The sequence below is a fragment of the Pithys albifrons genome, chromosome 7, assembly GCF_047495875.1.
Source record: "Pithys albifrons albifrons isolate INPA30051 chromosome 7, PitAlb_v1, whole genome shotgun sequence".
In the NCBI taxonomy this organism is placed as follows: domain Eukaryota; kingdom Metazoa; phylum Chordata; class Aves; order Passeriformes; family Thamnophilidae; genus Pithys; species Pithys albifrons.
The window spans coordinates 56,293,243-56,311,491 of record NC_092464.1 but is presented as its reverse complement, the minus strand read 5'-3'; the positions used below and the strand labels follow the sequence as shown (position 1 = coordinate 56,311,491).

At 51.0% G+C, this 18,249-nt stretch overlaps 3 protein-coding genes across 3 annotated transcripts in view; 1 reads left to right on the top strand and 2 right to left on the bottom strand.

Moving 5' to 3' along the window:
• LOC139673817 (zinc finger protein 850-like) overlaps positions 1 to 18,249 on the bottom strand; it is a 584,874-nt gene that overhangs the window by 122,673 nt on the left and 443,952 nt on the right. The window lies entirely within an intron of this gene.
• Positions 1 to 18,249, top strand: part of LOC139673815 (zinc finger protein 850-like) — a 262,338-nt gene that overhangs the window by 39,415 nt on the left and 204,674 nt on the right. The gene's annotated exons all lie outside the window — the stretch shown is intronic.
• Positions 7,040 to 7,966, bottom strand: LOC139673910 (olfactory receptor 14J1-like). Its single transcript, XM_071559844.1, has one exon. The coding sequence runs from the start codon at positions 7,961 to 7,963 to the stop codon at positions 7,040 to 7,042; it is 924 nt and encodes a 307-aa protein (XP_071415945.1). The 5' UTR covers positions 7,964 to 7,966.

Below are 18,249 nucleotides of genomic sequence, written 5' to 3'. Positions count from 1 at the left end.
CCTGCCAGAGCCCTGACATTTCTGGGTGTGACTGCAGGAACAACCTCCCTGTTCCAGGGACATTCATCTCACCAGCCTTGAGCATGCCCATTGCAAATGTCCATGTCTCCTCCATCCCTCTCCTCTGCCTTTATGTCCCTTTCTTCCCACACCAGGAAACAGCCTGGGGCAATCTCCCCTGTGCAGTCAGAGAGGCTCTGTGAGCAGGAGTGACAGTGTTCTCCAGAAGGTGCATTTGTCCCCTTTGACATGGCCCAGAGCTCAGGACTGTGAAAACATTCCCAGGCACACACAGCTTGGAAAGATCATGGAAGGCAAATTGGGAGAGGAAGAACAGAAGAGACAAAATTAGGGATATGAAACCATCCCAAAGAAGTTCAGTAGCTCCTCTGAGCAATGTTTCTGCATTCAAATCACTGGTAGGAAATGTACTCTGATAAATAGCTGCACAAATATTTTCACATAAACAGTGAGTGAATCAGATTAATAGAACAAGTGTGTGGTGTTGTCAGTAAAAAGAAAATTATGAAAAAATCTTGAAATTAAAAATAAACAGCACAACATAATGACAGGCAAGGAAGTCTTCAACAATTACCAGGATTTCTTGTCTGCAGAGGTTTTAACTACCTCCTAAAACCCACACTCCTGGCTTCAGGCCATGACTTCCCAGAGCAGTCACAGAGTTGGCCACTGCCCCAGAGATGCCCCAGGGCAGCTCAAGTACCCAAGTATGAAAAGTCCCCCAGTGTCTGTGAGCCCTTCTGGAGCAGGAGCTGCTGGGCAGGAAGGACCAGCTGGGGAGGGGCAGGGAATCCCCCCCTGCAGCACTGCTGGCCAGGCTGAGGAGGGTCCTCTCCAGCACAGCAGAACATCCTGTCCCCTTGGGGGCTGGGCTGTCAGGTGTGTTCCCAGAACTGACTGGCCAAGCTGGGCAGGCAGATGCTCAGGGGTCATGAAGGGTGTCACAAAGCTGAGCCCATCCAGCTGAAGGATTTGGGGAGGTCAGAAGGAACTGGGACAAAAGGGATGGGATATTTGGGGGAGGGAAGGGGGGCTTGGCAAACAGAGATGAAAGATTTGTGCACTTTGGCCACATCAACCCCCTGCAGTGCTCCAGGCTGGGCACAGAGTGGCTGGAGAGCAGCCAGGCAGAGGGACCTGGGGGGACTGACTGACAGGAAGTTCAACATGAGCCAACAGTGTGCCCAGGTGGCCAAGACAGCCAGTGGGATCCTGGCCTGGATCCAAACTAGCGTGGCCAGCAGGCCCAGGGCAGTGTCCCTTCCCATGGACTCTGCGTTGGGGAGGCCACACATTGAGTGTTGTGTTCAGTTCTGGGCCCCTCAGTCCAGGAAAGATATTGAGGGGCTGGAGTGGGGCCAGAGAAGAGCAACGAGGCTGGAGAAGGGACTGGAACACAAGTGCTGTGGGGAGAGGCTGAGGGAGATGGGGGTGTTTAGCCTGAAGAAGAGAAGGCTGAGGGGAGATCTTACTGCTGTCTAGAACTTCCTGAAGGGAAGTTCTGGCCAGGTGGGGGTTGGTCTCTTCTCCCAGGCACTCAGCAATAGGACAAGGGGGCACGGTGGGCTCAAGCTCTGCCAGGGGAAATTGAAGTTGGATAGCAGAAAAAATTCTTTCCAGAGAGAGTGCTCAGGCATTGGAATGGGCTGCCCAGAGAGGGGGTGGATTCCCCATCCCTGGAGGTTTTAAACGCAGATTGGCCGTGCCCCTGAGTGCCATGATCTGGTAAAGGGACTGGAGTTGGACCAAGGGTTGGACTTGGTGATCTCGGAAGGCTTTTCCAACCCAATCTATTCTATGATTCTATGATTTTGGTGAGGTAAAATCAGGTTCAGGTAATGCTGAGAGTGTTGAAACACTGACTGTGCAAACACTCCTGATGGACCTTTACCTATAATTTGTGTGCCATTGCAACTTCTGTTGGGATGTGAATATAACTTGATACTCCTAATTTTATCCCCGGCAATCTTCTCTCAGGAACCAAAGGGACCCTGGGACACTGTGGAAAGCCTTGGAACCAAGGGGCCATTCTGACACTTGGGAACCTCATGGAATCAAAGTTCCATTTTGACCCTGCAGGACCTCAAGGAAACAGAAGCCCATTGTGACCCTGTGGAGCCTCATGGAATCCAGGGATCATTGTGACACTACAGGGCCTCATGGACTCCAAGGAACCCTGGGACACTGCAGAAATTCATGGAATCAAGGGGGCATTATGACACTGCAGGACCTCATGGATTCAAAGGAATCCTGGAACATTCTGGAATCTGATGAAATCATTGCTCAGTTGTAACATTGCAGAAACCCAGGGGCAATTTTGACATTTAAGGGCCTTATGGAACAAAAGGGACCCTGGGACACTGTGGAAACTCTTCGAAAAAGGGGGTCATTGAAACACTGCAGGGCCTGAAGGAACCAAAGGTATCCTGGGACACTGCAGAGCTCATGGAACCAAAGGGTTCATTGTGACATGTGGGGCCTCTTGGAACAAAAGGGGTCTTGAGACAGTTTTTAACTTCATAGAATCAAGGGGTCATTGTCACACTGTGGAACCTCAGGGAACCAGGATGTCCCCTGGCCACTGCAGGGCCTCACAGAACTAAAGGCATCCTGGGACAGTACCGAACACTGTGGAAATATTTTGGGTCTGGCTGAGCTGGAGCTCATTTCCCCACAGCAGCCCCCCCAGTGCTGTGCTTTGTGCTGGGAGCTGGAAAGGTGCTGAGAACACACCAATGTTTTGGCTACTGCTAGGCAGGGCTGGCACAGCCCCAGCACTGCAACGTTCCTTCCCCAACTGAGGGCAAGGTCCTGGGAGGAAACACGGCCAGGCCAGCTGAGCCAGACTGACCAGAGGGGTATTCCAGATCATGGAATGTCAGCTCAGGTATAAAAGATGAGGAAAGGAGGAGGAAGGGGGGCATTCATTGTTTACAATGTTTGCCTGCTGAGCAGCTGCTCCGTGTGCTGAAGCCTGGCTTGCTGGGACATGGCCAGACATCACTGATGATGGGAAGTAGAAAAAAACAGTGGTTATTTTTTTCTTTTTTTGTTTGGGTGCAAAATTTGGCTTTTGATTTAGTAAAGTATCTTATCCCAACCCATGAGTCATTTTCCACCTTATTCTCTCTCCCCTGTCCATCTGGGAAGGGCAGTGATAGAGCGACTTGATGGGCAGCCTGTAATTCTCCCCATTCTCATTTTGCTCTTCTTAAAGATGGGCTTGGCATCTGCCTTTTCCAAGGACCCCAGAACCTCTCGGATTGCTCTGGCCCTTTTGAGAGCACAGCCCAGAATCCCAGGCAAGGGTGATGCAACAGTTCAGGAGCACTTGCAATGAACTGTCCAAGACCACTGAGATGAATCTCACTGGGCCAGTGAAGTTTGTTCCTGGAGTCACTCACAGAAATGTCGAGGTCCAGCAAGACATCCACCTCTGAACTGGGATTGTGGGATTCTCATGCACCCAGGGGTGATGAGAGAGTCTTTCCCTTTTACACCCATGGGGAGATCATTGCAGGAGTCACAGTCTCTCCCTGGGCTCTCACTGCCACTGCCAGGGGCTGGAGGCACCTCAGCCCTGTGGGGTGTCACCTGCTCTGCCCCTCTCTGAGATGCCCCACGGCCTGAGGGATGGGCACAGGGGGAGCTCTGTGCTCAGAAGCACATCCCAGTGCTGCATCCTGGGGGGTTTCCAGGGGATGTGGGGACCAGAGTGAAGTGACCTCGAGACACTGTGTGTCCCACAGCCCTTCCCAGCATCTCCAGGATTAGCTGATGGTCTTTGTGTTCTCTTGGGTTCATCTCCCCACACACACACTGTGCATGCTGAAGTCTCCTCTGTACAATTGCAGCATGGCCTTGTGAGCTGCTCATTTGGTGTCCCCATGGAGGGACAAACAACCTGTCAGTGGTGAGTGAGAGGCCAGTTCTGGGAATGGTGTTTGCAGGGGGTGATCTGTGACAATTGCCCTGGGGCCCCTTGCCCAGGGTGTCCAGGAAACAAAGACAAAGCCCAGACCCTGCTCTGCTGCTCCTTCAGGTGTGTCCCTGGAGGCCTGGCTGTGGAAGGGACACTGCTGTGCCCTCTCCTGCTCTCACACACTTTGGCTCTTCACTGTGCTTTTCTGCAACAGGGCAGTTTCCTGGCTCTTGACAGCCTAGGAGAAGACACCAGTTCCTTACAGCCCCAGGGCTTGTCACCTCCTCACCCACTCCATAGAGCTGTGGAGGTGTCCTACTGCTCTCCTGCACTCCCCATTCCACACCCCACATCACTCTGCTCCAGGAGCATCCTGTGAGGAACCAGAGATGGGTGGCAGGGCTTGGCTGTCCTGCTTGGCAAAGTCCATCAGGCACTTTCACAGCCACATTCCACAGTCCTTTTTCCACCTGTAACCAGTAACTCTGAGCTGCTGCTTCCCCAGACCCAGGGAGGGTCTTTTTGTCTGCTCTTCCCCTCTGGGGTCTCTTTTCAGTCATGACCTCAGTGGGACTTGCTGACACTCTCAGGAACTTGAAGGTTTGATGATGAATTTTGCTTTTTTAGAGGTTTTTTCAGTTTTCAAATCTTCAGTTCAGGAATTCAGTGCCAGAGTGCTCATTAACATTCAAAACATCCTAACAAGACAAGCCTTGGGGAATAATTTAATATTAAGGCTTCAATTCTTTTATGCTTCATTAGACAAATCCCAGAAGTGTATTCAAAGTCAGTGTACTACTGTGACAAAAAAATGAAGAAATATAACTTTTTGTCCCATTTCCTTTTTCCTGTTTATACACTGAGAGCAGCAAACCCCAATTGATATTGTTCCCAAGCACCAGGGATGGTCTCCTTGTCTGCTCATTCCCTTCATGGTCTCTTTTCACTGATGGCATTTTAACAAAACAAACCCCTGGGAATAATTTACTTTTACATTTTCAAATCTTCTGTGGTCAATTACAAAAATCTCAGAAATGCATTCAAAGTGAATATCTTATACTTAAAAAAAAAAAAATCACAAGCAAAAATATGTCTTTTTTGTGGCCTGTTTATTTTTGCCTGTTTATACATTATTATCAGCAATTCTCTATTGATATTGACCCAGAGCATCTCCTAATTCAGTGTGAATAGATATGAAAATCAAGACCCTTTATGTCTGACAATCCATCAGACTTTATCCCTAATCCCCACCCCACCATTTCCCTCATCACATCCCTGGCACTCAAAGCAGCCTTGTGGAAACTGAGCTTCCTCCACCAAAGGCTGGACCTGCAGGTTTCAGCTCCTTGGCACCAACTCCCAGCTGCTGTACTTGGAGAAAGAGCTGCAGGAGACACACAGGGATGTTCATGTATTGTCAGCAAACAAAACCAAAGGAAGGCACAGCTCAAATATAGAAGAAATTCCTCTGCTGTATTTTAAGTTCACATCACTGACATCCACTTTCCACAGCAGGCAATTTTAGACCAATGGAAAACATGTTATGTGTCAGGCACAGATCTAAAGGTCCCTCCAAGCGCTCCCTACCCCAATTCTGTCCATTTTGCTCTTTGCACAAAGTGAGTCACACACTGAAGTCAGAAGTTGCCTTGATTCAGAGGGGGAGGAAAAGAGGGAAAGAGAATTAATTACTTTGTTGTGCAGAGCTAAATCTCCACTAATCCAAATATTTTGGGGTTAAAGAACTTTATTGGGCATGTTCTGCAGCATTTGTTCAGATGACAACAGGTTATGTGGGATTGCTGATCTGCTGGAGGGCAGGAAGGCTCTGCAGAGGGGTCTGGACAGGTTGGATTGATGGGCCCAGGCCAACTGGATGAGGTTCAACAAGGCCAAGTGCTGGGTCCTGCCCTGGGGTAACAACCACCCCAAATCCCTAGCCATGCCCTGCAACTGATCCCCACAGTCTGTCCTGTGTCCTTCATCCCTCCATTTTCAAGAACTTTGAGGGACAAGGGAGCTTCATGCTCTGGGTGTGGAGCAAGATCTAAGTGCCACTGGAGTGGGAACCACAACTCATCAGGTCTGTGCTCTTTGGGAGGACAAAAAAGTGCTCAGATTTAGACCCACAGAAAGTTCCTTTTCATGGCCAAAACACAAAAATTAAAGAGGATACAATTTCTAAACTCCACAGCTCTTTGTGCAGCTTTCCTCAGCCATAGCAACCAGGATAATCCACGTCCTTGCTGTGCTGGTCCCACAGCCCAGGGTGCTCCTGGCCTCCCTTGCTGCCAGGGCACACGGCTGCCTCCTGCCCAGCTCCTGCCCACCCACAGCTGCCTTACAGGGCCGCTCCCAGCCAGGCAGCTCCCAGCCTGTGCCATGGCCAGGGCAGTGCCCTGCAGGGGCACACACTGCCATGTGTCCCTCTGCCATTGCAGGAGGTTCCTGCCAAGACGGGCTCTCCTCCTCCCTGAAGCTTTCCCTGAGCACAGAGGCCTGAGAGACCTTTCCAGTGAAGACTCAGGCAGAGAAGCCATGGAGTCCCTCAGCCCCACAGCAGTGTCTGCTGGAATTAAATCCCCCTCCCCATCCCACAGCAGTCCTGCATTTCCCTCCTTCAGCCTTGGTCTCCAGCACAGCCACTGAGGCTCTTTTGGCTCTAGACTTTTCCTGCAGCCACCAACTCCAGGGGAGCTTTGCCTTCCCCACAGTCCCACGTGCACAGCACAGGCCATGCCCAGGAATTCCTTGTCTGTGCCTGGCCTTCCTTTAACCCCCTGGCAGAGATTCCATGGCCCCGTTGTGCCCCACTGCCCCACAGCTGGTCCCACAGCCCCCTGTGCAGCCCCAGTCCAGGGCAGAAGCATCCATGGTGGGGAATGGCCCCTCTGATGGGATGCCCAGGGCAGTCCTTGGCCTTGGCCACAAAAGACTGGGTGGCTAATTAACTGGGATAAATTTAATAGTTACTTTTTTTTTCATAAGAACAAAGTTAGAAGGGGAAAAGCGAAAACTATATAAGAGGAGAGACTTGGTCTGTCATGAAATGCACTGCGTGTCACTGACAGAGCAAAGCAGGCAGTCTCTTCCTGCTTAAAAGCATCCAGTCATCATTTTCCTCACAGCATCCTTCAGCTCCTGGTTCCTCAGGCTGTAGATGAGGGGGTTCAGTGCTGGAGGCACCACCGAGTACAGAACTGCCACCACAAGATCCAGGGATGGGGAGGACATGGAGGGAGGCTTCAGGCAAGCAAATGAGGCAGTGCTTAGAAACAGGGAGACCACAGCCAGGTGAGGGAGGCACGTGGAAAAGGCTTTGTGCCGTCCCTGCTCAGAGGGGATCCTCAGCACAGCCCTGAAGATCTGCACATAGGAGAAAACTATGAAAATGAAACAAGCAAACAGTATACTGACAGTAACCGCAAGAAGCCCAATTTCCCTGAGTTTGGAGTCTGAGCAGGAGAGCTTGAGGATCTGTGGGATTTCACAAAAGAACTGGCTCAGGGCATTGCCCTGGCACAGTGGCAGGGAAAATGTATTGGCTGTGTGCAGCAGAGAGTAGAGAAAGCCACTGGCCCAGGCAGCTGCTCCCATGTGGGCACAAGCTCTGCTGCCCAGGAGGGTCCCATAGTGCAGGGGTTTGCAGATGGCAACGTAGCGGTCGTAGCACATGATGGTGAGGAGGGAAAACTCTGCTGACATGAAAAAGGAAAAGGAAAAGATCTCTGCAGCACATCCTGCGTAGGAGATGGTTGTGGTGTCCCAGAGGGAGTTGTGAATGGCTTTGGGGACAGTGGTGCAGATGCAGCCCAGGTCTGTGAGGGACAGGTTGAGCAGGAAGAAGTGCATGGGGGTGTGCAGGTGGTGGTCGCAGGCTACGGCGCTGATGATGAGGCCGTTGCCCAGGAGGGCAGCCAGGGAGATGCCCAGGAAGAGCCACAAGTGCAGGAGCTGCAGCTGCCGCGTGTCTGCCAATGGCAGGAGGAGGAACTGGCTGATGGAGCTGCTGTTGGGCATTTGCTGCCTCTGGAAGCGGAGGCACTGTCAAAGGAGGAAATAAGAGTGACAAGTCAGGGGAGAGGGTTCTGAATGTGCCAGACACTGTTAAAAGCAGACAAAGCCATCACAGGCCACTAAATATCTCAGCCTGTCTCAACGTCTCATGGTCCCAAGGACACACGTGACTCATCTCACCACCTCAGCATCTCTGTCCCTCCCCACTGGGGCTTTCAGATAACACAATTGTGCCATGAGGATTATTTGCATTCTTGAGGGCTGCTCCCATCTTGGAAGGACACCTCAGAAGAGAAAAAAGGGTCCTAAAGAAGGAGATTAATTCTGGGAAAAACAGCTCGTTCTCCAGGCCCACAGACTTCCCTGCCTATAGCCCCACTGGTCACAGGAAAATTGGAATGTCTTATTCCCATGGAGAAAATTTTGAGGGGGATTACAGGGTCAGTGATTGACTCTGTAGTTCGAACTCTCCTTCCCTGTAAGCCTGACTGAGAGAACAAGGAAACAACCTCAGTAACAAGGGCATGTTAAGAAACAAGGAAATACACAGGGAGGGTCCAGTGGGGAGAGACCAGGGCAGAGCTCACTGGAAACTCAAGGCAGCATCACCCTGAGCCAGCTGTGCCACCGCCCAGACACCAGCAGTGCCAGGTAGTTGTTCTCAGCCGCTCTTCAGCTCCTCAGTGTTCAGTCTGCAACTCAAACCAGATGTGTGGCTTGAGAGCCTGATAGAAATCCCTCCTTTCACCTTCTCCTTGAAATATCCCCTGGAAAATATCCTGCAGGGCTCTGTTTCTGTAAGCAGTCCTCACCTATGAAACTCTCACTTTGTAGCTGAACAAACATGCCCTTCCCTGCCCTGCCCTGCCCTGCCCTGCCCTGCCCTGCCCTGCCCTGCCAGGGTTTGCTCTTTCCACCCACAGCCTCTTCCCCAGCACTGAGGGACCTCCCCAGACCAGCTGAGAGCTGCCCCTGGCAGGTGGCAGAGCTCCTGCCCTGGCACAGCACCCTGGGGTGCAGGACCCTGCTCTGCAGGACACTTTGGGACAGCCTGGGTGGCACAGCCTGGATTCAAACCCTACAGCCATCCCTGGGAGGAGGGAACCCTGCTGGGATGTCTGTGGGATGGTGCAGCAGAGTCCCTGCTTTTCAGCACGTCCTCATCTTCAGCAACAGAGACACTGTGATATCCTACATTAGAGACCCCCCAGGCTGTGGGATGTGCCAGCGTTGGGACATCTTCCCAAAGACTGCACATACATTGCCCTTCATGCAGACTTACCTTCTGAAAGCCTGGAAAGATTCCTGTTCTGTGGATCTTCCTCTCAACTTTCCTCACACCCCAGACTGTGTGTAACCTCTCTCTGCCCTGCTTTTCTGCCCTCGGTGTGTGCAGGCAGTGCCCTGAGCCCTGCTGGGCTGTGCACAGGAGCTGCTCCTGGGCAGAGCTGTCTCTCTGCAGCGCTGCCCGCTTGCCAGGAGCTCCCTGTGTGCCAGGAGCCCGGCCCAGCTCAGCAGCACAGCAACAGCCCAGGGCATTTAATGGCCTTCTGGGGGGTTTGGTGCTGAGTCCCTGAACATCAGATCATGACGAAAGTTGCAGCATCCTCTTGAGAAACAAAAGTCAGAATCAAACTTTAAAGTTTCTTGTGTTTTAATGGGCCGCTCTCAGGGACATAACTGAAAAGGTTTCCCCAGATTCCAGTTAGAAGAGAACATTATAGACAATGATGACAAATATGAAGAAGCAAAGAAAGGTCACTCTGATGCTGAGGAAAGTAAAAAGCATTTCATTAACCCAAAGGTCACAGCCATGCCACCCAGCCTCTGGGAAGAGAGATCCTCTCCCTCCCTCATTGCTCTGAGCTCTTCCTGGGGCACTGGCATGTGGGATGTGCAATGCCAAGGGCAGGAGGATGGGGTGGCACCTCCCAGGCTGCTGAGCAGGGACAAGGAGGCAATGAGGCCCCAGGGCTGCAAGGCTCACTTGTCTCCTCATGCCATCAGGGGCACACACAGCAGCCATGGCCAAAGGCCTGCACAACTTGGCTCTCTTGGGGCCTTTCAGCTTCTGCACATCCCTGTCTCCTCTCCAGCCCAGGCTGTCCTACGGTGTCCATGCCCTGCCCCTTTCCCTGCAGGCTGTCGGCATCCTCCGGCTGCCCCACCTCGCTAGCCCCTTCCTGCATTGACATCTCTCCCTCCTCCCTGGCTCTGCCTGGGAGCACAAAGCCTTGGGCTGGCTCAGACTCCTTCAGGGTGATGTGTTAAAGCACATCACTACCCTTTTAGGGAAGTTCCTTTCTCCTTGTGTGCACTCTGGACCTCCCCATTTGCCCTTTAATTGCACTTCAGCCCTCTCAAACATCTCCTGTTCTTTCCTCAGTCTCCACAGCACTGGGTCCAGGACTTGGTCTTGAGGTCTCCAAACCCTTTCTTGGGATATCTCTGGTCGCTCTCCAAGAAGTTTAGCCATGAAAATGTTGTGCTCTTATTGCAGGAGAGACACAGTGACACTTTTTGCCAAAGGTTGTATTGGCAGAACAAGGCACAGGAACTGGAACTGAATGAGGGGAGATTTCCATTGGATATCAGGAAGAAATATTTTGTGCTGAGGGTGGCAGGAACCTGGGCCAGGTTACAGAGTAAGTGGAAACCCCATTCCTGGAGCTGCCCAAGGTTTGGAATTTTGTACAACCTAAATTTGTGGAAGGTGTCCCTGAGTAATTGAAGTGCACTTGGACTAGTGGCTCTTTTAGGTCTCTTCCAACACAAACAGTTTATTATTCTGTTTTCCTATATCCCCAACTCCTTCTCCACAGGATTGCAAATACCTACATGCACCATATTGGCATTTTAATGTGACCTAATCCCCAACACTTTATGAAAATGGAAAAAACAGTCCTTTCAGGGACATGAATTTCAATGACTTTGGAGGAACCTTTCAAACCTCAAAAGTTGTAAAGGAACTAATAGAGATTTCCAACATCTCTGCATGAAAGGCTCCCCAAGTGATCAGTGACAGCCCCCAGGATGGCCTTGCAGCTGAGGTTGGGGGTTTTCTCACTCAGATACTGAGACTCAGCGTGAGAAGCCAGAAAGTGCATTTAGGGATTATGCAAGACGTGCCATGGGATGTCCAGGAAATGAATGACGTGATATGTGGAGGAACAGGCATGAGAAAATAGAGAAAAGGGTATGAAAGGAGCTGATCATGTGCAAAGAGGTGACTGGTCAGTGCCTTTCCCTTGCCATGTCCTGCAACTGATCCCATAATCTTTCCCATGTTCTTAATCCCTCCATTGCTAAGAAATCTCTGGGACAAGGGATCTCTGTGCTGTGGGTATGGGGGGAGATCCAAGTGCCAACCTCTAGACTGGGAGGCACAAACCATCAGGTCTTGAGTCTTTTGAGGGTTCAGACACTGGTGAGACAGATGTGTGTGCACAGAACACTGGTGGGGGTGGGTGGAACCACCAGTGACCATCAAACCAGAGTAACCAGTGACTGGCAGAGGCCTGGGAGCCACTGTCTGAGATCATCACCTGAGGGATCCACATTGTCTGGTTATGTCTGGAGTTCTACATCTTCTCCTGACATGGCAGAGCACACAAACAGCCCATCCTTGTGTCCCTTTCTCCACTGACTGTGCTTTGGCCCAGAAACCTCCTGAGGTCCCTTCCAGGGTGATTCCCTGTGCATTTCCCTCCCCCATGGGCCTTTCCTTCCTGATACATCATCTGTGGAGCAGCAGAGCTGGGTCAGTGCAGGGCCAGGGCTGACTGTGACAGGGGCCATGAAGCCACTGCCAGGAGGTGACAGCAAGGAGAGTCTGCAAAATAAAAAATTAAATATGGGGACTTGGTTCTTTGAGGGAGGGAAGGTTTGGCTGGAGCTGGCATGTGAAGAGGATGAAAGATAAGGGGTGTTGGGGGAAACAGGGAATGTTAAACCTGGATATGAGGAAAAGGTTTTTCCGCAGTTGCAGGGCCAGTGCAGAGCAGGGTGGCCACAAGCCCAGGCTGCCTTCCTGCCTGCCAGGGTTGGTGGGGCTGTGTGACAGAGCTGCCTCCAGAATCAGAACCTGGGGGGCTCTCCCACCTGCCCCACTCCTTCACCTACCCCAGATGGAATTTCTGTTGTGTGGGTTCCCTGATGTGCTGGATGACCTCACAGTGCTCCCTGGCCAGAATGTCTCCTGAGGGCCACCCAGGCTGCTGCAGTGGAAGTGACCTCACAACCACAACGTTCCAGCCATATCTCCTTGGCCTGAGTCTCCCCTTCCCTCTGCCCCTGTCTGGTCTCTGCTCAGATTTTAGGAAATGATATAGCTTTTCCAATTTCATAATACTTTTAATTAGCCTTTTAATGAACTGCTTGAATTAAAGACAAGTTGTGTGTTGGGCCTTAAATCTCTTTCAGCCAGCACTCAGCAGAATTTAACCTACCACTGTGAGAACACAGCTTGGGAAAAGTACTAATTCTCTAAGTTTTGTTAAGTGAACCTTGATATGCTTCAATGAACAAAGCCTGGGATAGAAAGATGTACTGTTGATGTTGGACATCTGGAATGCAGAATTTATGGACCACAAGGACATTTTGCAGAAACCAGCAGATAAAGAAGATGGCTAACAAGGACTTAGTAGATGTGATGGAAAGTCCCAACCAGGAGAAAAAGACTACAAATATCGACTAATTAGCATAGAGAGAGAGAAATGCATAACTAATAGAAGATAAAAATTAATTCAATACAATTATGTCATTTAGAACCAATGAACATTGCTTGCTTTGTTTGCTAAGAACTGATAAATAGGTGAATAATTGATGCATTGATGTCTGTGTGAAAGGCAGGATTTCTGTGGGACAGACACATCCAGCAATTGGAATAAAGTGGTGCCTTCCTTTCTAACACCAAACATGCAGTGTTAGGGGGTTTTATTACCCCAATCATTTCAGAGGGGTTTGGCAACAGCATGGGCAGGTTTTGATTAATATCTTGTCTCCAAGTTGCTGGGGCCCAATTGCTTCCCCATGAGGCTCCTGTAGCAGAAGTGGCTTTGCAGAGCCCAGCAAGAAAGAACAGCCTTAACCAGCAGCTCTGCAGTGCTGCCCACCAGGCTGGGCTGGCAAGGGAGGGCTCCTGGCCATGGACTGGCAGGACCTGCTGCTGCCAAGATGCATTTGAGGTTTCAGGCTCTCCCTGGCAGAGGTGCCACCAAGTCACTCTGAGTTGTGCCCGTGGCCTTCAATGTGCTGGGGCTGACCTGGGGCTTTTCCTGCAGTGGGATGTGCCCTGGTCCTGGCACAGGAAAGGCAGTTCCTCCCCCAGCAATCTGCTCCTCCTGCATGTCAGGCCCCCACTCACTGCCCCTCACTCTGCTCAGTGTTTGCCTTGGCTCATGGGTGCATTGATCAGATCTGCTTGGGTGTTCTGAGGCACAACCCAACACTTACTGCCTTCTGCACCCACAGTATAAGAAATATCACTTTCCCTTTCTATGGGGCTGGATCTTATGGAACATTTTGCATTCCTGCTTTTAATTCCCCTTTTTGGAAGGTGACATTTCCCCCAGTGAGATCAAAACTTTGGGGTCTTTCACAGTTGCTTCAAGAAACTCAGAATCATAAAATGTCCTGAATTTCAGGGACCTTAAAATATCACCGAGTTCCATCCCCAGTGACATGAACAGAGGAACCTTCCACTAAACCAGGTTACCCAGAGCTCTGTCCAATCTGGCCTTGAACACTCCAGGGATGAGGCAGTCACAGCTTCTTTGGGAAACCTGTGCAAGTTCCTCCACACCCTTAGAGGAAAAAATTACTTCCTAAAGTCTCATCTAAACCTACTCTTTGTCAAGGTGAAGCCACTCCCCCTTGTCCTGTCACTCCTGGCCCTTGTAAACAGTCTCTCTCCATCTGTTTGTTGGCTCCTTTCAGTTCCTGGAAGGCCACAAATAGGTCACCTCAAAGGTTGTCTTCTCCAGGCTGAACAATCCCAGCTCTCTCAGTATTCCTTCATGGCAGAGCTGCTCCATCCCTCTGATCATCTTGGTACCTCCTCTGGACTCACTCCAACAGGTCCATGTCCTTGCTGTGCTGGGAGCCCAGAGCTGGAGGCAGCTCTGCAGGTGGGGTCTCACCTGAGAGGGCAGAGGGGCAGAATTCCCCTCCCCTGCTGCCCAGGCTGCTTTGGGGGCATCCCAGGACACCACTGGTCACCACTTGCCTTGCTGACCAAAAATGCAGTACCACATCCCCCCTGGAAAGGCCTCCTATTACCTGGGTCAGGAGGTTTCCCCCCTATGCATTCCAGGAGTCTCCTGGAGTGTCCAGAGCCCTCCTTGCTGCTTTCCAAGGAGATTTCAAGCAGGTTTGCTCAGCAGGACAAGGGCCTGTGAGCTCGATGCCTCCTGTGAGCTCCAGGTGAGACCATTCCACCTATTTCATCTCCTAAACCAGAGTCACATGTCCTGTACCCTGGAGGGGATGGAAAGGAAAAGTGTTTTGATGATTTAGGGAGTCTTACAGGAAGCCACTGTAACAGATGTGTGAGATGAGTGCAAAGCTGATCATCCAAACCCCAGGGGTGTCACTGACACTGGTCACTGCTCCCCTGTGTCAGGTGAGAGAGCTTCACCTCAGAAACCTCAGGGATCTCCTTGTGTGAGGTGGGGCAGGGGCAGTGCTGGGCAGGAAAGGTTCAACTGGGACACTGGGAACATTTCTAGGCACAAATGTATCAAAAATCATCCAGAGGGAAATGAATGTTAAGCTCTTAATATTATTTTTAGTTCTCCTCCTTGTGTTACAGGGACACAAATACCTGATGCTCTTATGTAGTTTCCCTGGGACCCCCTGTCCAAGTTCCATCTGCAGCTCCAAAGGGCTCCTGATGTCCTGCAGGTCCTCTGTGACAGCTGCCAGTGCCAGGCAAGGACCTCAAATACACCTGAGCCTCCAGCAGCACTGGGTACTGATGGTCAGTCAGTGCAGCTCAGCCTGAAACCCAAACAGTGTCCTTCAATATCTTGATTTTTCAGTTACCTCTTTCTATCAATTGAAATGATTCAATACTTTCAATGAAATGTCAATACAATTTCTGCCATGTCAGAATGTGAATTTTCAGGATGTGTGTTGATTGCAGGAGAGGATTTATCAGAATCATAGAGGTGATGAGTCATTGCATCAGAGAATCACTTGGGTTGGAAAAGCCCTCCAAGGTCACCCAGTCCAACCATAACCCAGCACTGCCAAGTCCACCAATGTCCCCAGGTCCACATCCCACGTCCCTGGGAGTGTTTCACTGACAACAAGGAGAATTTTGGGTGGGCACCTTTACACACACACAGATATTGTTGTGTTCACACATCTCTGCCTGTGTTTGTGTGTGTGAATTGACTGTGATGTGAATGTTGTTATTGTGAATCTATAATTGAGTCACTGTTGAGATTGCAGCAAATTCTGTGTAATCCCTTGATAACTGTTACATTGGTCAATGATTAAGTGCTATTAATCCCTTTTTCCCCCTTTTCTATGCAAACCCTTTGCTTTCTGACCCTGTTCTATCCCAAGTCTCTGTGTAAATCATCCCCTTTCCTTCAGAAATATATGGGCTTTTTGAGGTCCACTTTGAAATTTTCCTTCTTACTTAAACTACCAAACTCCATTTACTACAAGTCTTCAAGACTTGAAGACAACGGAAGAGAAATAATTTTTTCTTCTGTGTTTTAATGAGCCCCACTGTGTATTTGGAGATTAGCCCATGATTCTCAGGAAGTGAGAGGAGACTGAAAAAGTGGCTCAAGAAGTCAGAAGGAAAACTCCAAGTCCCTTGAAGCACCAATGACCCCACTGAGGGCAGGCACTGACAAAGCCTCCCCAGGGACTCCTTAGAGCAGATCCTTGGAGGCCCTGATTGCAGGGAGACAAAGGCTCTGTGCAGGCACCTGCAATGCTGAGAAAACCCTGGGCTGGTTGGAGGAAGCACAAAGGCCAAGGCCTGAGCCCCAGGCTCTGGGACAGCAGGTCCTGTCCCTCACAGGTGGCTCAGGGCTGTTTGTGGGGCAGTGGGATGGGAGGGGGAGGAACAACAAATGTCAATACCTGTGCAACCCCTCCCAGAATCCTCAGGGAGGGGTGAGGAAGAAACAAAGTCCAGAACCTCAAAGGAAAGTTCCTTCTGCTGTTCTCAGTGGCAGAGGCAGCTGCCAGAGCCCAGGGGACAAAGGCCTGGGTGCCTTTGTGCCTTCCAGCCCTGCCAGAGCCCTTGGCCATCTGTCCTGCAGCCTGTCCTGCCCTGTCCCTGCTGCTCCTCTGGCCTTGCAGGCTGCACACACCCATCCTGCTTTGCCACCAGCCCTCCCAGCAGCATTTCTGTGCCCTCACTGATGTCTCTGCTCCATCTCTGGCTGTTCCCTGGAACACAAAGCCATGGAATGATACTGACTCACTCTTATTGAACTCTTGTACCACAAGGCTCCTCTCTGTGTGACATTTCTTTTTCCTCCCTTCTACTCAGAAACTCCTAAGCTGCACGTTGTGACTTTCTTTCTCTTTCCAATACCAAGAAAAGCTCTGTCATCCTGGCAGAATCACAGAATATGCTTAGTTGGAAGGGGTCTGTAAGGATAATTGAGTCCAACCCTTACCCCTGCACAGGAACATCCCCAAGAGTCACACCATGTGAGGATCATCCAAGCGCTGCTTGAGCTCTACCAGGCTTGGTGCTGTGACCAGTGCCCCAGGGTGACTGTCGAATGCCCAACCAGATCTTCCTTGGACCGTCTCCAGTTCTTCCTCATTCCTCCACAATGGGGAACCTCAAACCCAGACACATCAGTCCAGATGTGTTACCCCAGGGCTCAGTCCAAGGGGGTGACACCTCCCTTGTCTGGGTTGCCACACTCCCTCCCATGTTCTGTTGTCCTTATTAACTTTGATCCTGATGTCCTGTGCCTCAGGACATCCCTCACACAGCCCAGCCCTCCTCCTCAGGGTCACTCTAGAGCTTTTCAGGTCCCTGCCTCCTCTCTGGGTCATTGTGTCCCCAGGGCAGGACTGGCCTCTTTGTCTTCTAAAACTCCAGCAGGTTTGTGTTGCCAGAGCCCAGAGCTCCTCAGGGCCCCTGAGAGGGACTCTCAGCTGGGGCAGCTCTCAGGGTGTGTGCACAGGTGGCTCAGCTGCCTCTGGGTGCCCAAGGCTGCTGCTGCCTGTCAGGGAGGTGACAGATGTGACCTGGCAGCCCCTTCCCAGCCATGGCCCCCTGGAGATGCTGAGGCCCAGCTGACTCCTCACAGCATTGCCACTCATGGTGGGCAAGAAGTTGGAGAGGTGAGAAGAGCAGGGAAAAGGAGAGGGTGGGACCCCCAAAACTGATCAGAAGGTGGATGGGCATTGGAGGGATGGTGTGTAAGGGATTGCAGAAGACGGAAAGTGGGAGCTGTGACCCCCAAACTGATCTTGGGGGGGCTTGGGGATTGAGGAGATGATGGGAAAGGGGGGAATAAGCAGAAAGGTGGAAAAGGAGGGGTGGGCTTTTATGGTGGACAGTCCCATGAGGGTCTTTGGGCAGAGGGGACTTAGAAAATGGGATTCAGGGTTGGCTCCCTGTGCTCCCAGCCTGCTGTGGGGTGCTGGGGCTGCTGTGGGGTGGGGGGTGGGCGTGCATGCTGGGGCAGTGGGGAGTGGAAAGCTTAGACAAAGTTTATAACTAAGGAATTACTTATTATTACAAATATGAGATCAAAGACGTTAATCAAAATTATTTACTAGGCAATAGAAATGCTAAAACTTCATTAACTATGGTATAAGAGAGGACAGTGCACTGTCCTCAAGCAATTATTGAAGCAATTATACTAAAGCTACCAAAAAGGAAATTATTATTAATTAGCAATCGATGTAGCTCAGAAAGCCCAAGGCTGCTGGGGAGATCTCTGCTCTCAGCCTCCAGGAGTGACCTTAGCTGGGGTCCCCACCCAAGGGAGGAATCTCTACACACACCCCCCAGGAGGGGTTACCTGGGAAGAACCTGCCTCTGTGAAAGGAGTCTGGACTTCTATAGTATAAAGGGATTGACTGACAGTCATATGAGTCCAGTGGTTGCCTCACCATCAGGATGTTAATTAGGTGTTGAAGTCAGACCGATACATGTCCAAACAGGGCATTGTTTGCTTGAACATTCCAGCGGGGATGTCTGTTCTCTCAGCCCGGCGGGTAGACCTGTTCTCTTTCAGTTTTGTGGGTAGACCTGTTTGCTCTCAGTCGGTGGGTATTTTCAAGTCTCTAGGTAG